Here is a 23,561-nt window from a genome sequence, read left to right as displayed (position 1 = left end):
TAGATTAGAATTGTTCGTAGGTGTTGTTCGTGGTTAGTGTCGTTATCAGACCTAGTAGGTTACGTAAGGGGCATGAACAACGTCAGATGCTATTACTGTGAAGGACATGGATATGTCATATACAGTGGTTTCAGCACCTGACTTAGGGATTTCTGTTGTGGGAATGAAGAAAACCGTAATCCTTTTTCATTTGCGTCTGCCGTCCAAGAACAAGTAATGGCCTCCCAGCAACATTTTGTGTCATTCGTCACCAATCAGCTGGACTACGTATTTACTGTCCCATGTATAAATTGCGGTCTTCACCACAACGCAAATGGCTGCATTCGGAGTTGTGTCATGACTGGGAAGAATGGAATATCGACGAGTTGCTTCCCATTGTGTCCAGTGATGAATTGCGGTTCTGCATACCCCATATGTCCATCTTTGAGTATGGTAGCGGCCCACAGAGAAATCCCATTCTCCCAAAGTTTTGGAGAGGCATGGTGCAAGGAGTCATTGTATATGAATTAGGGACACGTCTGGTAGTATTTGAGAGAACTCTGGCGGCGCAACAGTATGTTACACACATCATATGTCCTCATGTGTTACTTCTCACACAACAGTGTCTTGAGGCCACTTTTCAACAGGGCAGTACATGTCGTCACATGGCACGTGTCTTTGTGAACTGTCTATATGATGTTCAGGTGCTCTTTAGGCCAGAAAGATCCCCAGATCTCTCCTCAATAGAAAGTGTATGGGACCAGTTCGCTAGCCTGCTCCATCACATTGCCAGTATCCAGGATATCAGAGATCGGTTACAACAGTTGTGGGCCAGTTTGCCTCAGGAGAGGACACAACGGCTTTAATGCACCATTCACAGTTGAATTAGTGCATAAATCCAGACCAGAGGGGCTGCTACGTCATACTGGCAGGTTGGCTCACACTGGGAAGTTTTCTGTAACGTTGACTCGATTTTGCTATCACATAAATACATAAATGAAAGGATATGAAATACTCTGTCAACCTGTGAAGTTTCATTTCGTTTCCTCTTCCTGGGTGCATCATTTTTTTTTTTTTTTTGAATGGCATTGTATACAGGGTGTTACAAAAAGGTACGGCCAAACTTTCAGGAAACATTCCTCACACACAAATAAAGAAAAGATGTTATGTGGACATGTGTCCGGAAACGCTTAATTTCCATGTCAGAGCTCATTTTAGTTTCGTCAGTATGTACTGTACTTCCTCGATTCACCGCCAGTTGGCCCAATTGAAGGAAGGTAATATAGACTTCGGTGCTTGTGTTGACATGCGACTCATTGCTCTACAGTACTAGCATCAAGCGCATCAGTACGTAGCATCAACAGGTTAGTGTTCATCACGAACGTGGTTTTGCAATCAGTGCAATGTTTACAAATGCGGAGTTGGCAGATGCCCATTTGATGTATGGATTAGCAGGGGGCAATAGCCGTGGCGCGGTACGTTTGTATCGAGACAGATTTCCAGAACGAAGGTGTCCCGGCAGGAAGACGTTCGAAGCAATTGATTGGCGTCTTAGGGAGCACGGAACATTCCAGTCTATGACTCGCGATTGGGGAAGACCTAGAACGAGGAGGACACCTGCAATGGACGAGGCAATTCTTCGTGCAGTTGACGATAACCCTAATGTCAGCGTCAGAGAAGTTGCTGCTGTACAAGGTAACGTTGACCACGTCACTGTACGGAGAGTGGTACGGGAGAACCAGTTGTTTCCGTACCATGTACAGCGTGTGCCGGCACTATCAGTAGCTGATTGGCCTCCACGGGTACACTTCTCCGAATGGTTCACCCAACAATGTGTCAATCCTCATTTCAGTGCAAATGTTCTCTTTACGGATGAGGCTTCATTCCAACGTGTTCAAATTGTAAATTTTCACAATCAGCATGTGTGGGCTGACGAGAATCCGCACGCAATTGTGCAATCACGTCATCAACACAGATTTTCTGTGAACGTTTGGACAGGCATTGTTGGTGATGTCTTGATTGGGCCCCATGTTCTTCCACCTACGCTCAATGGAGCACGTTATCATGATTTCATACGGCATGCGCTACCTGTGCTGCTAGAACATGTGCCTTTACAAGTACGACACAACATGTGGTTCATGCACGATGGAGCTCCTGCACATTTCAGTCGAAGTGTTCGTACGCTTCTCAACAACAGATTCGGTGGCCGACGGATTGGTAGAGGCGGACCAATTCCATGGCCTCCACGCTCTCCTGACCTCAAACCTCTTGACTTTCATTCACGGGGGCATTTGAAAGCTCTTGTCTACGCAACCCCTGTACCAAATGTAGAGACTCTTCGTGCTCGTATTGTGGACGGCTGTGATACAATACGCCATTCTCCAGCGCTGCATCAGTGCATCAGGGATTCCATGCGACGGAGGGTGGATGCACGTATCCTCGCTAACGGAGGACATTTTGAACATTTCATGTAACAAAGTGTTTGAAGTCACGCTGGTACGTTCTGTTGCTGTGTGTTTCCATTCCATGATTAATGTGATTTGAAGAGAAGTAATAAACTGAGCTCTAACATGGAAAGTAAGCGTTTCCGGACACATGTCCACATAACATATTTTCTTTCTTTGTGTGTGAGGAATGTTTCCTGAAAGTTTGGCCGTACCCTTTCGCAACACCCTGTATGCATAACAAGAGCGGTCTAAATGTCGATCCCTGTGGAACACTTGCAGTGGTGGTTCGCCATCCTGCAGACTCTGCTTCCTCGTGTACATATGTACCCAGGGTGTGGTTAGCGGGCATCTGAGGAAAGCGGCGGCAAGCAGGCCTACTCACCGGGCCAGAGCCAGTCGCCGGCGGGCAACTTGGCGCGCACCTCGACGCGGCCATAGCGGAAGCTGAAGGAGTTGACGGTGCGCACGCGCGCCGACGTCACCGGGTTCAGGATGTTGGTAGCAGTGCCGGTGCGCGAGCAGCCGTAGAACGACGGGTTGGTGCACCTGCAACACCAACCGGCACTCTGCTTCAGACCAGTGGGCTTAACACTCAACTGGAGAGATAACATAAATGTGCTTTCTGCCAAGAAATCCGTAACGGTCTTTGGTGGAGCCGCCATATTGGAAAGTGGCATTCATGGCTGGTTGTAATTTTGCTGCTTGTGACTTTAGAGTGATTATATTTTGTTTTACAAAAATAGTGCTGTATACAAATGGACGACACGAAGTTGAATTCAGTTCGACAAGTAAGTTACATATGCTTTAAGGGGGGTAGGACGTCAAACGGGCCGACTTGGAACAGGAGAGGCATCACAGGACATTTTAATTTCCACTGTCTATACTTTTACAAATAAATTCATAAAACTTTGTCAGCATCACCAGGAAGGGTTCAGGATTCACACTCATTGCAGTGGAAGTTCGAAAACATGACAAAATAAATTTTTTTGCATGTGAAAGTTCATCATTTTTTCACTTACTAATGGCTGCATTTGTTGCTATAGGTACACTTTTCTTCATAAGTTAGAGAGATTCTTCGATGAATTTTGCACAGCATACATGTCATACTTACAGGTGCATGAAACTCTAGAATTTATTTAATTTATGAAAAACGAATGAACTGTTGTATTTTAAACTTCATGTTTAGAAAAAACACAAATTTTGTAGTTAATTACCTCAATTTTTACCACAGTTTTTAATAGATTTGGAAAATTCTAGAGTTTCATACAGCTTTAAGTATGGTTGGTATCCTGTGCATCATTCGTCGAAGAATCTCTCTTATTTATGAAAAAAAGTGTACCTATAGCAACAAATGCTGCTATTAGTAAGTGAAAAAATGATGAAATTTCACATGTAAAAAAAAAATTATTTCGTTACGTTTTACAACTTCCGCCGCTAAGAGTGTGAATTCTGAATCCTTCCTGGTCATGCTGACAAAGTTTTATAAATTTGTTTGTAAAAGTATAGACAGTGGAAATTGAAATGTCCTGTGGTGCCTCTCGTGCTCCAAGTCGGCCCGTTTGACGTCCTACCCCCCTTAATATATTGTGAAGGAAATTATGGTCGATAAACTACAAATATCTTTAAAGTCTTTTCAGATTTCGTCACCAGCGCCCAGTACTTCTAAGGGAATGGGCGTACGCAGAACGAAGATAATACTACACTCAGTTGAAATTTAGCGCCGTTTGCTACAATCATTTTACAAAAAAGCACCTACATCTTTCGACCGGGAGCTGACACACAGCCGCTAAAAGATGGTGCCATAAATAGTGTGTGTATTTTTCCTTTCGATTTGCAACCGAAAAAACTATTTATTGCTACTGGGTGTATTCATATTGGATACCTGCCTCCGTGGTTGAGGTCGCTAATGGATGCCAATTTGGTGGCACTGGTAAGCCGATTGGAATTCTGGTGGTGGAAGAAATTTTCACTGCCAGCATTTGGCTGGCAAGGGGAGGAGAGGTGGCAGCGTAGAGTTTCTGATCACCAGTTAGAGCGCCAACATCTTGAACTAGATTCCAGACCTCTCCGCAGTGTCTCGTGAAGTGAGGGCATGTGACGCTGTTGATGGTGATCCGTCCATCGGCTGGTGACGTTGAGCTCGGTGGTCCCATTGATGATCTCCGAGAAGAATATGCTATGTGTCGGCGCTGGGTTTCACCCTCTCTCTTCTCTCTTCATTCAAAGACGACATCACACTACACTACACTACACCCACCCACCCACCAACCCAACCACCCGCACAGATACACACATCACAGACACCTACACTTAACAGATACACTTGCGCATGCAGCTCTCATACTTTGCAGAGGAAAGGTGCCTACAGACGCGAAGGATAGGGAAAGTCCTTTCCAATTAGGCGGCTGAACCTGCCCTTCAGAGTCCCTGCTATTTGTGCCATACGACTTCACTTTACTTACTTTCATATTAGATTCAAAGCAAACACGAAGAAAGCTAATGGTGCTGCATTGTGCCACTATTGTTGTATGAGCAACTCTTAGGGAAACCAATTACGTTTGCCAATGTTTAAAATGTTGTACATACTTAATGAATGATGACAAAACAATAAACACAAAATAGAATTTAATGTTTACATGTTACGAGTTGACAACTTCCTGCTTCCTTCCCAGAAATTATTGTTTGTAAATTGTTTACAAGACAACCTCTTAAGTAATTTTAAAATCTTGAAATTGACTGCAATTCATACAAATGTTAAAGTTTTTTCCTATATTTGTAGGTAGTTTTATTCTTGGATGTTTTTAGCAGTTGTGCTGCCTAAAGATGCGAACATGACTTCTGTTCGTTAGATGTAGAGAGAGAAGTACACAACTGTGCAAGGACAAAAGTAACTTTCCCACGATATCTCACTGCTTATACCCAAACCTCCAGATTTCTGGAACTCAGATAGGTACCAAAAGTTGTAGGTAGATAGAATATCAACCAAAACACAGATTTAGTTCGTGCTGTCGTCCAGTAGAAGATGCGTAAACGGTAATTAAAAGTGACACCAGAACTATGGAGTATAGGGAGAGCGCAACTGTGAGAAGTTAATGTGAAGATCTGTGGTAGTGGTGGTAATTTTTTTTAAGATTACGCGTGAAATAGTTATATGGGAGAACATTTTATTGCCATGTTAAAGGACTTTTCGGAGTTTGTAGCAATGTTCTTTTGGCATTCTGCTTTCGCTTCGTTAGTTGAAACGTGTAGAGAACATTTGTATAGATAGGTGTGGTGTTATCTATACAGATACGAACTAAATAGGGGTTTTGGTTGATTATCGATACACAGCGTTTGGTACCGATCTGAATGTCTGACACCTGGACTTTTGGGTGTACTAGCTGAAGCATACATATAAATAGCTGTTACAGTATAGTACCTTTTTTCGAGTTATCGGTCTTCTGACTGGTTTCATGCAGTCCGCCGCGAACTGCTCTCCTCTTCATCTCAGAGTAGCACTTGCAACATACGTCCTCAATTATTTGCTGGATGTATTCCCTTCTCCATCTTCCTCTACAGTTTTTGCCCTCTACAGCTCCCTTAGTACTTTGGAAGTCATTCCCTTATGTCTTAACATATGTTCTGTCATCCTGTCCATTCCCCTTGTCAGTGTTTTCCACATATTCCTTTCCTCTCCGAGTTTGCGCAGAGCCTCCTCACTGCTTACCTTATCAGTCCACCTAATTTTCAACATTCGTCTATGCTCTCACATCTGAAATGCTTCGATTCTCTTCTATTCCAGTTTTCACTACCATACAATGCTGTGCTCCAAACATACATTCTCAGAAATTTCTGCCTGAAATTGAGGCCTATGTTTGATACTAGTAAACTTCTCTTGGCCAGAAAAGCCCTTTTTGCCATTGCTACTCTGCTATTGATATCCTCCACGCTTCTTCCGTCACTGGTTCTTTTCTGCCTAGGTAGCAGAATTCCTTAACGTCATCTACTTCGTGACCATCAATCCTGGACCACCAAAACGGTCATGTTCCACAGTCTTCCTGGGTGCGTTGCGTTCCCTCTTACGGCGAGAGGTGGCAGCACATATTGCCGCCAGGATCCTAGTCGAACATGATCGTTTTCGTGCACTAGGTGTTATGGTGTTGGCAGGCATATGTTGCACGGGCGTGCTGACCTCCAGTGAGCGGCCCCGTAAAAGGTGACACAACAAGCCACTGCAACCGTTTACGCAGCGCGTCAACTTTGCAGTGATAAAAAACAGACTTAGAATTCACTTAGAAGGGTGAAACTTGATTTGTTTTAATCAGAAAACTCCAAATAATTTTATAATTAAAAAAACAAAAAAACGTTAATTTTGTCATTTTCATCGTTCCGGCTTCCCTTAACAATCATTTTCTGAGCACTGCTGGTGAATTAATTAAAAATTTTGTTTCTACAGGGAATCGTATAATTCTCTTGGCAAATGCCTTTCCGAGATTGATGTATGAAATACTCCTCTGTGATACTGAAGAGGGAGAGATTGAATCAATAATTAAATCACTGAAGACTAAGGACTCTCATAGATATGATGGAGTGCCTAGCAGAATGTTGAAGTACTGTGCTGGACATGTTAGTCCTGTACTTAGCCATATTTGTAATTTTTTCTTTAAGAATTGTCAGTTTCCCGAACGATTAAAGTATTCAGTAGTAAAGCGGCTTTATAAAAAGGGAGAAACGGATGATGTAGACAATTTTAGACATATTTCTGTGCCATCAGTGTTTGCTAATGTTATTGAAAAGACTGTGTATTTAAGGATAAGTGAGCATTTTATTTCAGATAATTTGCTATCAAATGTGCAGTTCCGTTTTGGAAGTGGTTTAACAACTGAAAATGCTACATTCTCCTTTCTGTGTGAGGTACTGGATGGATTAAACAAAAGGTTTTGAACGCTAGGTATCTTTTTTTACGAGGGCCGTTCAGAAAGTAACCTCCGGTTGATTTAAAAAAATACACCAAGTTAAATAAAAATATTTTAATATATACATCTTACAACTACATCTTTGCACTATTTTTCTACATAGTCTCCATAGCGATTGAGGCACTTATCGTATCTCTTCACAAGCTTTGAAATTCCTTCTGCATAAAAATCACCCGCTTGTGCCTGGAGCCAGCCTGTGACCGCATCTTTGAGCTCTTCGTCGTCATCAAACCGCTGTGACCCGAGCCATTTCTTCAAATGCATGAAGAGGTGATAATCACTTGGCGCCAGGTCTGGGCTGTAAGGTGGATGGTTGATAACGTCCCACTTGAAGGACTCAAGAAGGGCCGTTGTTCTGCGAGCAGAGGGAGGACGGGCGTTATCGTGCAAAAAAACGATACCGGAAGTCAGCATACCACGGCGTTTGTTCTGTATAGCCCGTCGTAACTTTTTTATTGTTTCACAGTACACGTCTTGATTAATGGTCGTACCACGTTCCATGAATTCAACCAACAACACCCCTTTGGCATCCCAAAACACCGTTGCCATCAGCTTTCTGGCAGAAAAATCTTGCGAGGCTTTTCTTGGTTTGGTAGGCGAATTTGAATGTGCCCACATCTTTGATTGTTCTTTTGTCTCAGGGTTCATGTACTTAATCCAGGTTTCGTCACCGGTCACGATTCTGTTTAACAATGGTTCTCCTTCGTCCTCATAACGTGACAGAAAGTCTAATGCAGAGGCCATTCTTTGAGTTTTGTGGTGGTCGGTAAGAATTTTGGGCACCCATCGTGCACAGAACTTACGGTAACCCAATCTTGCTGTCACTATCTCGTACAAGAGAGTCTTAGAAATCTGTGGAAAACCAGTAGACAACTCCGACATTGAGAAACGTCGATTTTCACGAACTTTTGCATCAACTGTCTGAACGAGTTCGTCAGTCACCAATGATGGTCTACCACTCCTCTCTTCATCATGAACGTTTTCTCGTCCACTTTTAAATAAACGTACCCATTCACGGACAACTCCTTCACTCATAACTCTTGGTCCGTACACGGCACAAAGCTCACGATGAATAGCTGCTGCAGAATATCCTTTGGCTGTAAAAAACCTTATGACAGCATGCACTTCACATTTGGCGGGGTTTTCTATTGCAGCACACATTTCAAACTGCCACAAAAACTAAACTAGCGCAGGTACGACGTTCACTCGACCACGGCTTGATGCCGACTGACCTGTTGAGTGCGTGAACGCACAGATGGCGTCGCTACTCCCCCCACAACCCGCACTGTGACCAATCGGAGGTTACTTTCTGAACCGCCCTCGTATTTTAATAAGGCTTTTGATTGTGTTGATTACAAAATATTGCTCCAGAAGTTGGACCATTATGGAATATGGGGAGTAGCTCACAATTGGTTCACTTTTTACTTTAACAACAAATAGCAAAAGATCATCCTCCACGGTGTTGAGAATGGCTACGATGCGAAAATATTTTGTAGACTCCCATCTACATGAGGAAAACTTACCATCGTACTAAAATAAGAGAAATCAGAGTTCGCACGGAAAGGTGTAAGTTTTCATTTTTTTCATGTGCGATTAGAGAGTAGAACGGTAGAGAATTAGTCTGAAAGTGGTTCGAAGAGTCCTCCACCAAGCGCAGAAGTGTGGGTGTTCAAAAATGGTTCAAATGGCTCTGAGCACTATGGGACTTAACATCTGAGGTCATCAGTCCCCTAGACTTAGAACTACTTAAACCTAACTAAGGACATCACACACATACATGCCCGAGGCAGAATTCGAACCTGCAACCGTAGCAGCAGTGCGGTTCCGGACTGAAGCGCCTAGAACCACTCGGCCATAGCGGCCGGCGAAGTTTGGGTATGGGTTTTGAGTAATGATGTAGATGGGTTGCATATACGCCATGTAAGAGCCCAATGAGGTGCGTCCTACGTAACTTTTAAATCCGGCGTCCTGCATCCGTGGTCAGTTGCTCCTTGTTCTATTCATAGCGAACTTACTGAAGACGAATGTTGTCAGTTTAGACCAACAGCACCATACTCTTACTATTTTCCAGCCATATGTTGATTATGTTCTGGTGTTGTTAAAAAGACATAAAGGTTTTCTTTCGCAGTAGTTCTGTATGAGCGAGCTTCTTCTTCATGCAAATACATTTACCTGGGCACGAGTTCATTTTCACAGATACCATAGTGCAAGTTTTATAAAAGGCGATCAAAAAGTTTCCGTTTGAGGGCGTTGCTACTGCGTATAAGCAACGTAGCGCGACCCAGATGAGAGTGTATAAGCACTGACGTCTAGGTAAGGGGATAGTGTGGCATTCGTGTCCTTCCAACGTGCGGCTGGTAAATGCGGAAACGTGAAATACGGCGACGTTATTACCAAATATTCAAGTGCCCACTGATACCAGCATCGTTGCGCAGCTGACGCAGCACGTCCACCTTGTGTGGCAACTCTGTGAAAGGACCGTGCTGCCACTCGGAAGGCCACAGTTTGAGCCCTTTCAAACTCGCTCAGTTGGCTACAGGAAGCACGAGTGCGTCTCCGTGGCATGGTTTCCTGCTTGCTTCACACGTCTTCACCACACTGCGTCTTCTGGCTGCGAGCGTTCGTTATTAAAAGGGTAGACACAGTTGGCACCCTGGTAGATATGCCGCTAAGCTATCTGTTGAAGTTTCCAAACAGGACCAACGTGCTGTTGTTCTTTTCTTGGCTGCTGAAGGACAAACACCGGTAGAAATCCATAGAAGAATGTATATGGGGCGGCATATCTATCGAAAACCACCGTTCTCGAATGGTGCACGACTAGGTGTGCCGCTACTGCATGATAACGCCCATCCCCGTATCGCAGATGTCGTAACGCAGAAATTATGCCAACGCAAGTGGAAGTGTTTCGAGCAACCGCCCTATCGTCCTGATCTCTCCCTATGCGGTTGTCGCGTCTTCAGTCTCTTAAAAAAGGACTTTAAGGATCGGCGACTCCTGTCGGAGGAGGAAGTGCAGCAGATGGTTATGGATTTCTGCACGCAGCAGGACACAGTGTTTTACCAGAAGAGTACCGTGAACCTAGTGCGTCGGTGGGATTATTGCCTCAGTGCTCACGGAAATTTTTCCTGACTGACATACCGAGCCGGCCGCGGTGGCCATGCGGTTCTAGGCGCTGCAGTCCGCAACCGCGGCACTCCTACGGTCGCAGGTTCGAATCCTGCCTCGGGCATGGATGTGTGTGATGTCCTTAGGTTAGTTAAGTTTAAGTAGTTCTAAGTTCTAGGGGACTGATGACCTAAGATGTTAAGTCCCATAGTGCTCAGAGCCATTTGAACCATTTGACATACCGATTCTGGACTATACGGACATCGAACGCAAACTTTTTGATCACTCCTTACGGTGTGCTCACCCCATATTTTTCGATTCTCGGGTCACATAACCGGTTACGACTTCTTAGAAAGTCGTCATCAGCTGTTCTGTTAGAAAAAAACAAAAAACAAAATGGGCTCCGTAATATTCTAAACCGAAAACTGAAAGTGGCTTTCACACACATCTATACGCCCTTGAATGCGATATGAAGTTACACTTAAGCGCAACTGAAAGTGGCTTTCGCACACATCTATACGCCCTTGAATGCGATATGAAGTTACACTTAAGCGCCAACGAAACCGGTATGAGTATTCAGATACAGAGATATGTAAACAGGCAGAATACCGCGCTGCACTTGGCAACGCGTACATAAGACAACAAGTGTCTGGCGCAGTTGTTAGAACGGTTACTGCTGCTACAATGGCAGGTTATCAAGATTTAAGTGAGTCTGAAGTTGTGCTATAGTCGACGCACCACCGGTGGGGCACAGCGTCTCCAAGATAGCAATGAAGTGGGAATTTTCCCGTACCACCATTTTACGAGTGTACCGTGAATATCAGGAATCCGGTAAAACATCAGATCGCTGACATCGCTGCGGGCGGAAAAAGGACCTGAAAGAACCGTTCTACGTGACAGAAGTGCAACCGTTCCGCAAATTGCTGCAGATTTCCGTGCTGGGCCATCAAAAAGTGTCAGAGTGCGAACCATTCAACGAAACATCATCGATATGGGCTTTCGGAGCCGAAGGCCCACTAGTGTACCCTTGATGACTGCACGACAAAAAGCTTTACGCCTCGCATGGGCCCGTCAACACCGACATTGAACTGTTGATGACTGGAAACATCTTGCCTGGTCGGACGAATCGCGTTTCAAATTGTATCGAGCGGATGGGCGTGTACGGGTATGGAGACAACCTCATGAATCATGGACGCTGCATGTCAGCAGGGGACTATTCAAGCTGGTGAAGGTTCTGTAATGGGGTGGTGCGTGTGCAGTTGGAGTGATATCCGACCCCTGATACGTTTAGATACGAGTCTGACGCGTGACACGGACGTGATCATCCTATCTGATCATTGCATCCATTCATGTCCATTGTGCATTCCGACCGACTTGGGCAATTCCAGCCGGACAATGCGACGCTTCACACACCCAGAATTGCTACAGAGTGGCTCCAGGAAGAGTCTTCTGAGTTCCGCTGGCCGCCAAATTCGCCAGACATGAACATTATTGAGCATATTGAGCATTACTGAGTCAATTGATGTTTCAAAGTACTGCACTGAAAAGGTGTTTGAATGTTGTGCAGGTGTGGTTAAATTTAGTGGAGCTAAACTTCTTACTGTTGTTATTTATAGATCCCCAGACTCCAATTTCACAACATTTTTGCTAAAGCTAGAGGAGGTTCTTGGTTCACTTTATAGGAAATACAAAAACTTAGTTATATGTGGTGACTTCAATATTAATTGTATAAGTGATTGTGCAAGGAAAAGGATGCTGGTAGACCTCCTTAATTCATATAATCTTATGCAAACCGTATTCTTTCCAACGAGAGTGCAAGGGAACAGTAGAACATCCATAGACAAAATTTTTGTTCATTCGTCATTATTAGAAGGGCATTCTGTTAGCAAAAAGGTGAATGGCCTTTCAGATCATGATGCACAAATTTTAAGTCTAAAAGATTTTTGTGCTGCAACACATGTTAAATATAGTTACCAACTTTTTAGGAAAGCTGATCCAGTTGCTGTACAGACTTTTGTAAACCTTATCAAGGAACAAGAGTGGCAAGATGTTTATAGTGCTGATACAGTAGACGATAAATATAATGCTTTCCTCAAGACCTTTCTCGTGCTCTTTGAAAGTTGCTTTCCGTTAGAACGTTCAAAACAGGGTACTAGCACAAACAGGCAGCCTGGGTGGCTGACTAATGGGATAAGAATATCTTGTAGAACAAAGTGGCAATTATATCAAAACGTTAGAAACAGTCAAAATCTAAATGCAGCAGCCCATTACAAACAGTATTGTAAGGTGCTTAAAAATGTTATTAGGAAGGCAAAAACTATGTGGTATGCAGATAGAATAGCTAAGTCTCAGGATAAAATTAAAACCATATGGTCAGTCGTAAAGGAAGTGGCTGGTCTGCAGAGACAGGTCGAGAATATAGAATCAGTGCGTAGTGGGGATGTCCGTGTTACTGATAAGTCGCATATATGTACAGTACTTAATAATCACTTTCTGAATATAGCAGGTGAACTAAATAGAAACCTAGTCCCAATAGGGAATCATATAGCGCTCTTAGAAAAAAGTGTTCCGAGACTGTTACCTGAAATGCTCCTCCATGATACTGACAAGAGGGAGATTGAGTTAATAATTAAATCACTAAAGACCAAGAACTCTCATGGATATGACGGGGTATCTAGCAGAATACTGAAGTATTGTTCCACGTATGTTAGCTCAGTACTTAGCCATATCTGTAACTTTTCCTTTAGGAGTGGTCGGTTTCCTGACCGATTAAAGTACTCGGTAGTGAAGCCACTTTATAAAAAGGGAGACAGGGATAATGTTGACAATTATAGACCTATTTCTATGCCATCGGTGTTTGCTAAAGTTATCGAGAGGGTTGTATATACAAGGTTACTGCAGCATTTAAATTCACATAATTTGCTGTCAAATGTACAGTTTGGTTTTAGAAATGGCTTAACAACTGAAAATGCTATAGTCTCTTTTCTCTGTGAGGTTTTGGACGGATTAAATAAAAGGTTGCGAACGTTAGGTGTTTTCTTTGATTCAACGAAGGCTTTTGACTGTGTTGACCACAAAATATTACTGCAGAAGTTGGACCATTATGGAGTAAGGGGAGTAGCTTACAATTGGTTCGCCTCCTACTTTAAGAACAGAAAGCAGAAGGTAATCCTCCGCAATATTGAGAGTGGTAATGATGTTCAGTCCCAATGGGGCACTGTTAAATGGGGCGTTCCCCAGGGGTCGGTGCTGGGGCCACTGCTGTTTCTTGTTTATATAAATGATATGCCTTCTAGTATTACAGGTGATTCAAAAATATTTCTGTTTGCTGATGACACCACCTTGGTAGTGAAGGATCTTGTGTGTAATATTGAAACATTATCAAATAATGTAGTTCATGATATAAGTTCGTGGCTTGTGGAAAATAATTTGATGCTAAATCACAGTAAGACTCAGTTTTTACAGTTTCTAACTCACAATTCCACAAGAACTGACATTTTAATCAGACAGAATGGGCATGTTATAAGCGAGACGGAACAGTTCAAGTTCCTAGGCGTACGGATAGATAGTAAGCTGTTGTGGAAAGCCCATGTTCAGGATCTTGTACAGAAACTAAATGCCGCTTTATTTACCATTAGAACAGTATCTGAAATAAGTGACATTTCAACACGAAAATTAGTATACTTCGCATATTTTCATACGCTTATGTCATATGGTATTATTTTTTGGGGTAATTCTTCTGATTCAAAAAGGGTATTTTTGGCTCAAAAACGGGCTGTTCGAGCTATGTATGGTGTAAGTTCGAAAACCTCTTGTCGACCCCTATTCAATAGTCTGGGAATTTTGACATTGCCCTCACAGTATGTATTTTCTTTAACGTCGTTTGTTGTTAGCAATATTAGCTTATTCCCAAGAGTTAGCAGCTTTCACTCAGTTAATACTAGGCAGAAATCAAATCTGCATGTGGAATGCACTTCCTTGACTCTTGTGCAGAAAGGAGTGCAGTATTCTGCTGCATCCATTTTCAATAAGCTACCACAAGAACTCAAAAATCTTAGCAGTAGCCCAAACACTTTTAAGTCTAAACTGAAGAGTTTCCTCATGGCTCACTCCTTCTATTCTGACGAGGAGCTCCTGGAAGAGCTAAAAAATTAAGCAAATTCCAGTGTTACATTCTTGATTTTCTTTATTTAAACTAACGACTTGTCGCCTGAATATGTTTCTTATATTTCATTTTATCTGTTTCTACAATCGTGTTATAATTTCATGTATTGACTCGTTCCATGACCATGGAGACTTCTCCTAAATGTGGTCCCAAGGAACAATAAATAAATAAATAAATAAATAAAAAATCTCGGATGTCTTGCGACGTGCTGTTCACAAGAGATTTCCACCGTCTCGTACTCTTACGGATTTATGGACAGGCCTGCAGGATTTATCGTGTCAATTCCCTCCAGCACTATTTCAGGCATTATTCGAGTTTATGCCACGTCATGTTGCGGCACTTCTGCGTGCTCGCGGGAGCCCTACAGGAAATTAGGCAGTTAAATAAAATGTCATGTGACTGGGGCCTCCCGTTGGGTAGACCTTTCGCCGGGTGCAAATCTTTCGATTTGACGCCACTTCAGCGACTTGCGCGTCGATGGGGTTGAAATGATGATGATTAGGACAACAAAACACCCAGTCCCTGAGTGGAGAAAATCTCCAAACCAGCCGGGAATCGAACCTGGGCCTTTAGGATTAACAGCTTGTCACGCTGACCACTCAGCTACCGGGGACGGACATTAGGCAGGTGTACCAGTTTCTTTAGCTCTTCAGTGTATACAGGTACATAGTACCCATCTAACTTACGCAAGTCACTGGACACTGATTTCAACCCGAGTTTTCCTAAAAGCAGATAAAGTGTATTAACCAATGTGCTGTATAGACAGGTTGTGCAGAACGTAAGGACGCAAGTAGCTTTCGCTTGATCGGAGAACTACTACGGTATGGTACAGAAGCTACTTAGAGAAGTACGCAATGGGACAAACAAAAATGACACACATATTCAAAAACAATATTTACGTTGAAGTCAGCGCGATTTCGGATAGTCCTCTGGACATTGCCGCGCAGGGAAGCCGCGCTGTATGAGGCGCCTTGTCACGGCCCGCGCGGCTGTCCCCGTCGGAGTTTCGAGTCCTCCCTCGGACATGGGTATGTGTGTTGTCCTTAGCGTAAGTTAGTTTAAGTTAGATTAAGTAGTGTGTACGCTTAGGGATCGATTATCTCAGCAGTTCGCTCCCATAAGATCTTACCAAAAATTTGCAAAATTCCTCTGGACATTACAAAAGGCGGGACTGGTTCTTAATCAGGAGTGTGATCACAAACGACAATCCGTGCTCTGCAGCTTGTTCCCACATGGCCACAAGTTTCGTACGGAGTTCTTCTGGTAGGTCATTCCATTCCTCCACCAGCACGTCTGACAACTGCTGGATGGTAGTTGGTGCATGCTGACGTACTGCAGTACGTCTGCCCCAAAGCATTCCACACGTCCTCGGTGGGATTTAAGTATGGGCAACAGGCGGGACAGTCCATTCGCCGAATATCCCCTCATTCCAAGGGGTCCTACACCTGCGCAGTTCGACGCGGTCGCCCAATTATCATCCATAAAAACGGCTCCAGGACCTAATGCACCACTGAAACCACGCACATAATGAAGGAATACAGTGTCATAATAACCTCGAGAGGTTAGCGTACCGCTGGAGGTTTGGAAGTCAGAACGGTGCAATATTATGTCTGTCTGCTCACACCAGTTGGACCACCGATACCATTATGTTCGACCATGTTCCTGGGTTCATTGCGACTTCCCACCGCTCGGCATATGACGGTACATGGTATTACAGAGGCTCAGAGGTCCATTACTTTCCCCAAGTTGGGAGCTAGTTGTAGTTATTCAACCTAGTGCAGTAAGTTTCGTCGTTCTCTTCTGCTCTTGAGGTTATTCAATCCATTACTGGAAGACGTGTATACAAAACTTATGTTTTCCGAGACTTCTAGAAATTCGATTCATGTTCACGTATTCTGTCAGCCCCATGTGGTGCATAAATGTACCGTTTGATTGTTTCGAGGTTAATAGAGAGTACCAACTCAGTATTGTGGTTACTCATGTATCCTCTCCTTAGGCATTTATTAGCCGGTCGGGGTGACCGAGCGGTTCTAGGCGCTACAGTCTGGAACCGCGTGACCGCTACGGTCGCAGGTTCGAATCCTGTCTCGAGCATGGATGTGTGTGATGTCCTTAGGTTAGTTAGGTTTAAGTAGTTCCAAGTTCTAGGGGACTGCTGACCTCAGAGGTTAAGTCCCATAGTGCTCAGAGCCATTTGAACCATTTTTTTAGGGATTTATTTAATTATCGTACATAACCTTGATGCTCATCTACGCGGCTCCATCTAGGGCACAGCTGTTACTAATATTCCCTTCGACAACTCCCCTGACTACTGTCAAGCGATTGGAAGCTGCTGTGAATGGGTGTACTGAGAGGGTACTAAAGGTTTGCGTACCAAAGATACCTCAAGTACTCTCCTCTCCTGTGGACACCGTTTCTTTTGCAGGAAATACACGCCACATCATTACATCTACATCTACATCCACATACATAATTCACAAGCCACCATCTGGTGCGTGGCGTAGCGTACACTATAACGCTACAAATCATTTCGTTTCCTGTTCCATTTGAAGACAGAATGAGGGGAAAACGACTGTCTATGCGTCTCCGTACGAACCCTAATCTCTCTAATCTTATCTTCATGGTCCTTAGGTGAAATGTGCGTTACCCGTCCACTTGACTGTGATTGACGCTTCTTTGCGTGAAGGCCTAATACACCACAGTGAAGAGCTTATCCCGGCAGCGATTGAGTTTACAGTGTGCAACCAAATACAGATTGTGGCAAACGTTCGAATAAAATATGCTTGTCGTCTGGGCTCTGAGGTCATACCTGACATAGAGGTACGAGAATACCAGCATTGCTCACAGAGTTTCAACGAAACTTCCAATCTGCAGCATTGTCCCGGAACAGAACGTGGCCCGCGTTTCTGAGTCGAGTGGACCGACTGAGCCGGAGACTCCGAGGATTCTGTGACAAGCTAGGCTGTCACCTGATAGACTTGGTCCATAGCGTTGAGAACAGTACGTTCCTCCTAAATGAGTCAGCTGTTCACTACACATCAGAGGCAGCTACCCATTTACCGGACTGTGTGTAGGCGGCACACAAGGTTTTTTTTTTTTATATTACGCGACTCTCGATCCAATCCCGATAACGATAGCTGCGGGGAACCCAGAAGTTCCAGTGCAATATCCAGAGAAATGCCACCCGCAGATGAGAGCTTCAAAATGCTAGTCGTTAACTGCCGCAGCATTCGCAACAAAGTCCCAGAGTTTGAAGCGCTCCTAAAGGGCACTGAAGCTCAGTATTAGGTACAGAAAACTGGTTAAATATTGACGTTGAGAGTAGTGAGATCTTTGGCGAAAAGAGTATACCGAAAGGGTAGGGAAACGGGAAATGGAGGTGGTGTATTTGTCGCAGTAGAGAGGGAACTCAGATCCACCGAGATCGAAATTGTAATTGCATGTGAGACTCTTTGAGCTACACTCAGTATCAAAGATGGGCAAAAAAAATTATGTTAGGGTGCTTCTATCGACCACCAGATTCTCCTCCTGATGTAACCGAAAACTTTAGAGGAAACCTCAGTTCGCCTGTACATAAGTTCCCTAAAGATACTGTAACCACTGGAGAGGACTTTAATCATCCAACAATCAATTGGCAGTTGTGATAAATAAACACTGGTATCCAAAATTAAAGCAACAAACTGAAATTTTGCAAGATTGCATAAACAGGTGATAGTAAAGTAGGAACAATGTAAAGAATACAGAACATAAATAACTGCTATGTGCATAACGATAGACAAAAATGTTCTTCGCTTTTTCCAACTTAACAGATTTGCACGACATTTCGACAACTGGTTAATGTGCTCAGTATGGGGCGTGACCACATCTGGCAGCCATATAGGCCAGAAGACGATGGAGCATGCTGGGAATGACGTCATCAACCTCTTGTTGAGGCAATAACGCCCATTATTGCTGCAGAGCTGTAAGGTTTGGAGTCTGGTTGATGGATGCTGACGTGATGCAACCTGCATCCCAGACATGCTTTGTGGAATTCAGATAGGGAGAGCGAGCAGGCCACGCCATGCATGCAACATTATCCGCTTCCAAGAAAACATCAACTACTCAGTCTCTATGAGGTCGAGCATTATCATCCATCATTACGAAGCTTGGGTCCACACCACCTCGCAACGACCGCACACGTCCCAAAATCTCGTCACGATACCTGACAGCACTTAAACCTTGCCGATTCACGGGTAAAATTTCATAAAGATGTGTTCTAGTGGTCCATATTATCCCTGCCCATACTATTAAGGATCTTCCTCGATATCGACTTCTTTCCACAATGCTTGGGTCTCGAAATTGTGTTCCACGTTCCTTCCAGATGCGATTCCTTGGAGAATCACTCTCCAGACCAAAGCGGGGCTCATCTGTGGAAAGAACATTGGCCTATTTTCGACGTCCAGGTGGTATGTTGACGACTTCTCTCTTCTGTGGGGTATCAGAGGTACACATACAGCCGGCCTCTGACAATATAGGCCACTCTTCTAAAGCCTTCTGTCACCGTTTGTCTCAATAGAACACGTCCAGTGGATGATGTGAGGTAAAATGCCAGTTGCCATGCAGTACTAAGGCGGTACCGTCGTGCCCTTACAGCCAAATAACACTCCTCTCTGTATGTTATCACACCTGGTCGGCCCTGCCCTGGTCTTCGGTCTCCATATATTGTCGCCACATCCGAGGCCAAGCCAGTTTGCGACTGTCCTTCTTCCGTTCTTCTTATCGTCTTCCACCGCAGAGAGTCTGGTAAGGGCCATCTTTGTGCCATACCGCCCCGCCTGTGACTGCATACACAGCGATTGTGGATGTGGGACTACCCGGCACACACTACACCGTTTGATAAATGCCCTGACGTCATCGTTGGCGAGGTTTTCCGTTGACCGGAATGCAGCCTTCCGAGCAGTACACGATTGTACGGACATTTGTTGGCAGTTTGTGTGATTATACTGTGAATTAGACACAACACGGGGAAATAGAGGTATGATGCTTTCATTTTGGACACCAGTGTAGTTTTGTTGGTGGTGGGTGTGACAGGTCATCCTGCAAAGCGTTTTTTTTTTGTTTTTTAAATGTCTTCTCCTATAATAGATACTTTAGAACCCCTTTAATGATGAAAATGTACTAAATCTAATAGCAACATACAGACCTGACCTGTTTGTGGAAGTCCATATCGAAACTGCTATCAGGGACCACAATTCAGCTTTGGCAACAGTGAATAGCAAAACGCAAAGCGCAACTACAGCAAGCAGAAAGATTTATATGTTCAGCAAACTAGACAGAGGAACAATAGTGTTATACCTCAGTAAGTAATGTGGAACTTTTAGCTGGTAATAGGAGCATGTAGAGGAACTGTGGCTAAAGTTTAAAAGAATAGCTGATCATGCACTGGATAGATACGTATCCAGTAGGACAGTTCATGATGAGAGAGATACCCCATGGTATAGAGTCACTGTAAACAAACTTCGTAGAAAACAGACTACGGCATAGTAACTATAAAGAAAGCTTAGACCTATAGATAGAGAAATACTGAAGGAACCGCGTATGGCAGTAAAGAGGACAATGCAGGAAACCTCCAATGATTACCGTAGCAGAATATTGTCAAATCAACTTTCACAGAATCCTCGTACATACTGGTCATATGTAAAGGCTGTTAGTGGCACCAACGTTTGTGCCCTGTCACTCATGGACGAGACTGAACTGACATTGAGAGTAGCCAAACAAAAGCAGAAATGCTTAACTATGTTAAAAAACATTCCTTTCCAACGGAAAATCCAGGAGTATTGACGTAACTTAATTCTCATCCAGCTGAAAAGATGAGTCAAATAGATGGTGTTGAGAAACAGCTGAAATCATGAAATGGAACAAAACCCCAGGTCCTATGGAATACCTATCACAATCTTTACCCAGGTCACGGCTGAGTTAGATCCTCTGTTAACTATAATCTATCGTAGATCCCTCTAACAAATAAACTCTGGCCAGATGTTGGAAGAAAGGACAGGTCACACAGGTCTTCATGAAGGGTAGCAGAAGTGACGCAGAAAACTGCAGTTTAATATTCTTATCATCCATTACTTGTAGAATATTAGAACATATTATGAGCTCAAACATAGTGAGGTATCTCGAACAGAACGAGCTCCTCCAGGCCATCCTGCATGGATTTCGAGAAGATAGATAATATAAAAACCAACTCGCACTTTCCTCATACGACGTACTGGAAGCCATGGATCAAGACAGTCAGGTAGATACAATATTTTTCGATTTCCGAAATGCATTTGAATCGTACCACACCTCCGCTTACTAAGAAAAGTACGATCATATGGAGTCTCAGACGAAATAAGTGACTGGATTGGGGGATTCTTAGTAGTGAGAACGCAGCATAGTATCTTGGATGGAGAGGCACGGCAGATGTAGAAGTAAGTTCAGGTGTGCACCATGGAAGTGTGTTCGGACCCCTGTTGTTCATGTTCCGTATTAATTTCCTTGCCGACAATATTCATAGTAACCTCAGAGTTTTTGCAGATGGCGCAGTTATGTCCATCGGAGTAGAATCTGAACGAAGCTGTAGAAATATTCAGTCAGACCTAGATAAGATTTCAAAATGGCGCTATGATTGACAGATTGATTTAAATGTCCAAAAAAATAAAATTGTACACTTAACAAAACAAAAAACACAGTATCCTATCAATAAAATGTTAGTGGGTGACAGCTGGATTCTGAAAACTCATGCCAATACTTGGGTGTGACACTTAGAAAGGACATGAAGTGGAGCGATCACATATGTTCAGTCGAGGGTAAAGCAGGTTGCAGACTTTTGTTTATAGGAAGAATACTAGGGAAATGAAATCAGTCTACAAAGGAGATTGCTTACAAATCTCTCGTGCGACTTATCCTGGGATGTTGGTTCCGTACCAGATAGGACTACAAGGGGATATCCAACGTGTACAGAGAAGGGCAGCACGAATGCTGACAGGTTTGTTTGACACTCGGGGAGAATGTCACTGAGATGTTGAATGAACTGACCTGGCAGATTCTTAAAGATAGAAGGAAACTATCCAGAGAAAGCCTACTTCAAAAATTTATAGAACTGACTCTGAATGATGATTCCAGGAATATATAACCCCACGTATGGCTCACACAGGGATCGTGAAGATAAGGTGCAACAATTACAGCACGCGCAGAGGCATTTAAACAATGATTTCTCTCGCGCTCCATACGTGAATGGAACGGGAAAATGCCCTAATATCTGGTACAGTGGGATGTAGCCTCTGCCATCCACTTCAAAGCGTTTCGCAGAGTATGAATGTAGATGCAGATGTAGATCGTCTGCGATACAGATAATGAAGTTATTCAGTCACATACTGTTTCTCCCACGAATGAATAATAAACATCCGTATCTCCGCATGTAAAATTATCACATTGTGGAAAGCAAGTTTCGTAGACGAGACCAGGAAGAAGATTTGCTGTGGCACATTTTTGGAAATGTATATTTTGATGTTTCATGGAATAATTTGTGCTGTAACGGTAGTAAGGTCATAGCTTTTGTAGTAGTACGTGTCGATTTAATTCTTGTACTACCTCACTATTGAATTACTTGGTGAGGTGTTGTCTGTCCTAGTCCATTTTCAGGTTAAGGTATTCCGATAACATTCTAGGGAAGTCACCTCATGGCACTGTGTTCAGTTACAAGGTAATTTTGAGAGGATTTTGAGAGTGTCTACACACTGTTTGATGTTCAGGTACGCAAGCTGTGCATATTAATTTCACGTTGCGCCGATTTTCTGTACTGTGTGCTCCTGCCATTATTTCGACAGCAGATAGCATTACAAAACTGGCTATTGGTTCATGAACATTTATGTAACATTCAATAAATCAGGGCTTCGTCTATGTAAAAGCTCTCCGGAGTTTGAGTCTGTGTGGGTTCCCACCGTCGTAAACGGATTATTTGTCAAACGTTACAAGCTCAGTAGTAGACACAGTTAAACGGCCGTGAGCGTTTCGGCGCATACTCACTCATCGGCAGGCGAGCCGCCGTTGAGGTCTATGGTGCCGCTGGACAGGAAGGCCTCTCCGTACTGGTCAGAGGTCAGGGTGGGCCTGATGTTGAGGTAGCCGTCCCTGGCGAAGCTGTTGGACCGGTTGTTCACGTAGATCTGGAACTCCCAGTTCTGCAACAACGGACAAATTGTCTCAGGAAATAACCCATACTTTTCAAAATTTCAAACAATCTTTAAAACTGAAAACCTAAACAAGTCAGGACAAAGAACAGTCTCTCTCTCTCTCTTTCCTCCCCCCCCCCCGCCCCCTCCCCACTACCCCTCCTTACAAATGCCCACAAAATTTAACTCTAAAAAAAGCTTCATGCAGAGCTCCAACGTTGATCTCATAAATAATGAGCGATGTTTATATCAATGCCAAACGCAATTGCATTGTAAATAGATGTTATTTTTGCCATAATGAATATAATAAATATAAACTGATACACAATTACTGTCACCAATGTGCAATGTAAGTGCTAGACGAAGAAACTCTCTACCTCAACACAAACTCTTTGAACACAACTTTCGGCATGCCCTTTGGTTTATTTACATTTTGTGAACCATTCCCTCCCGGTGCAGGTTCTAGACCTCCCTCGGGCATGGGTGTGTGTGTTTGTTCTTAAGATAATTTAGGTTAATTACTGTGTAAGGTTAGGGACTGATGACCTTAGCAGTTAAGTCCCGTAAAATTTCACACACATCTGAACATTTTTTGAACCATTCCTGGCGAAGAGAAATCTACTAGTATCAAAAACTGCCCTTAATTTGAGGTTGAAATTTCTGAGAATGTTCAGTCATGCTCAAAAGTATCCGAACGACCTGAATTGCATTTCGACTG

At 43.5% G+C, this 23,561-nt stretch overlaps 1 protein-coding gene across 1 annotated transcript in view; it reads right to left on the bottom strand.

Moving 5' to 3' along the window:
- The window catches only part of LOC126253307 (beta-1,3-glucan-binding protein-like), a 90,682-nt gene that overhangs the window by 41,610 nt on the left and 25,511 nt on the right, over positions 1–23,561 (bottom strand). The window contains exons 2-3 of the mRNA XM_049954537.1: positions 22,698–22,852; positions 2,809–2,972 (exon numbers count right to left, since the gene is read on the bottom strand). Of these exons, the coding sequence (XP_049810494.1) occupies positions 2,809–2,972; positions 22,698–22,852 (319 nt within the window). The remainder of the gene's footprint in view (positions 1–2,808; positions 2,973–22,697; positions 22,853–23,561) is intronic.

The sequence above is a fragment of the Schistocerca nitens genome, chromosome 4 (genome assembly GCF_023898315.1).
Source record: "Schistocerca nitens isolate TAMUIC-IGC-003100 chromosome 4, iqSchNite1.1, whole genome shotgun sequence".
In the NCBI taxonomy this organism is placed as follows: domain Eukaryota; kingdom Metazoa; phylum Arthropoda; class Insecta; order Orthoptera; family Acrididae; genus Schistocerca; species Schistocerca nitens.
The sequence above is the reverse complement of the archived record's forward strand: the minus strand, read 5'-3'. Positions and strand labels throughout refer to the sequence as shown.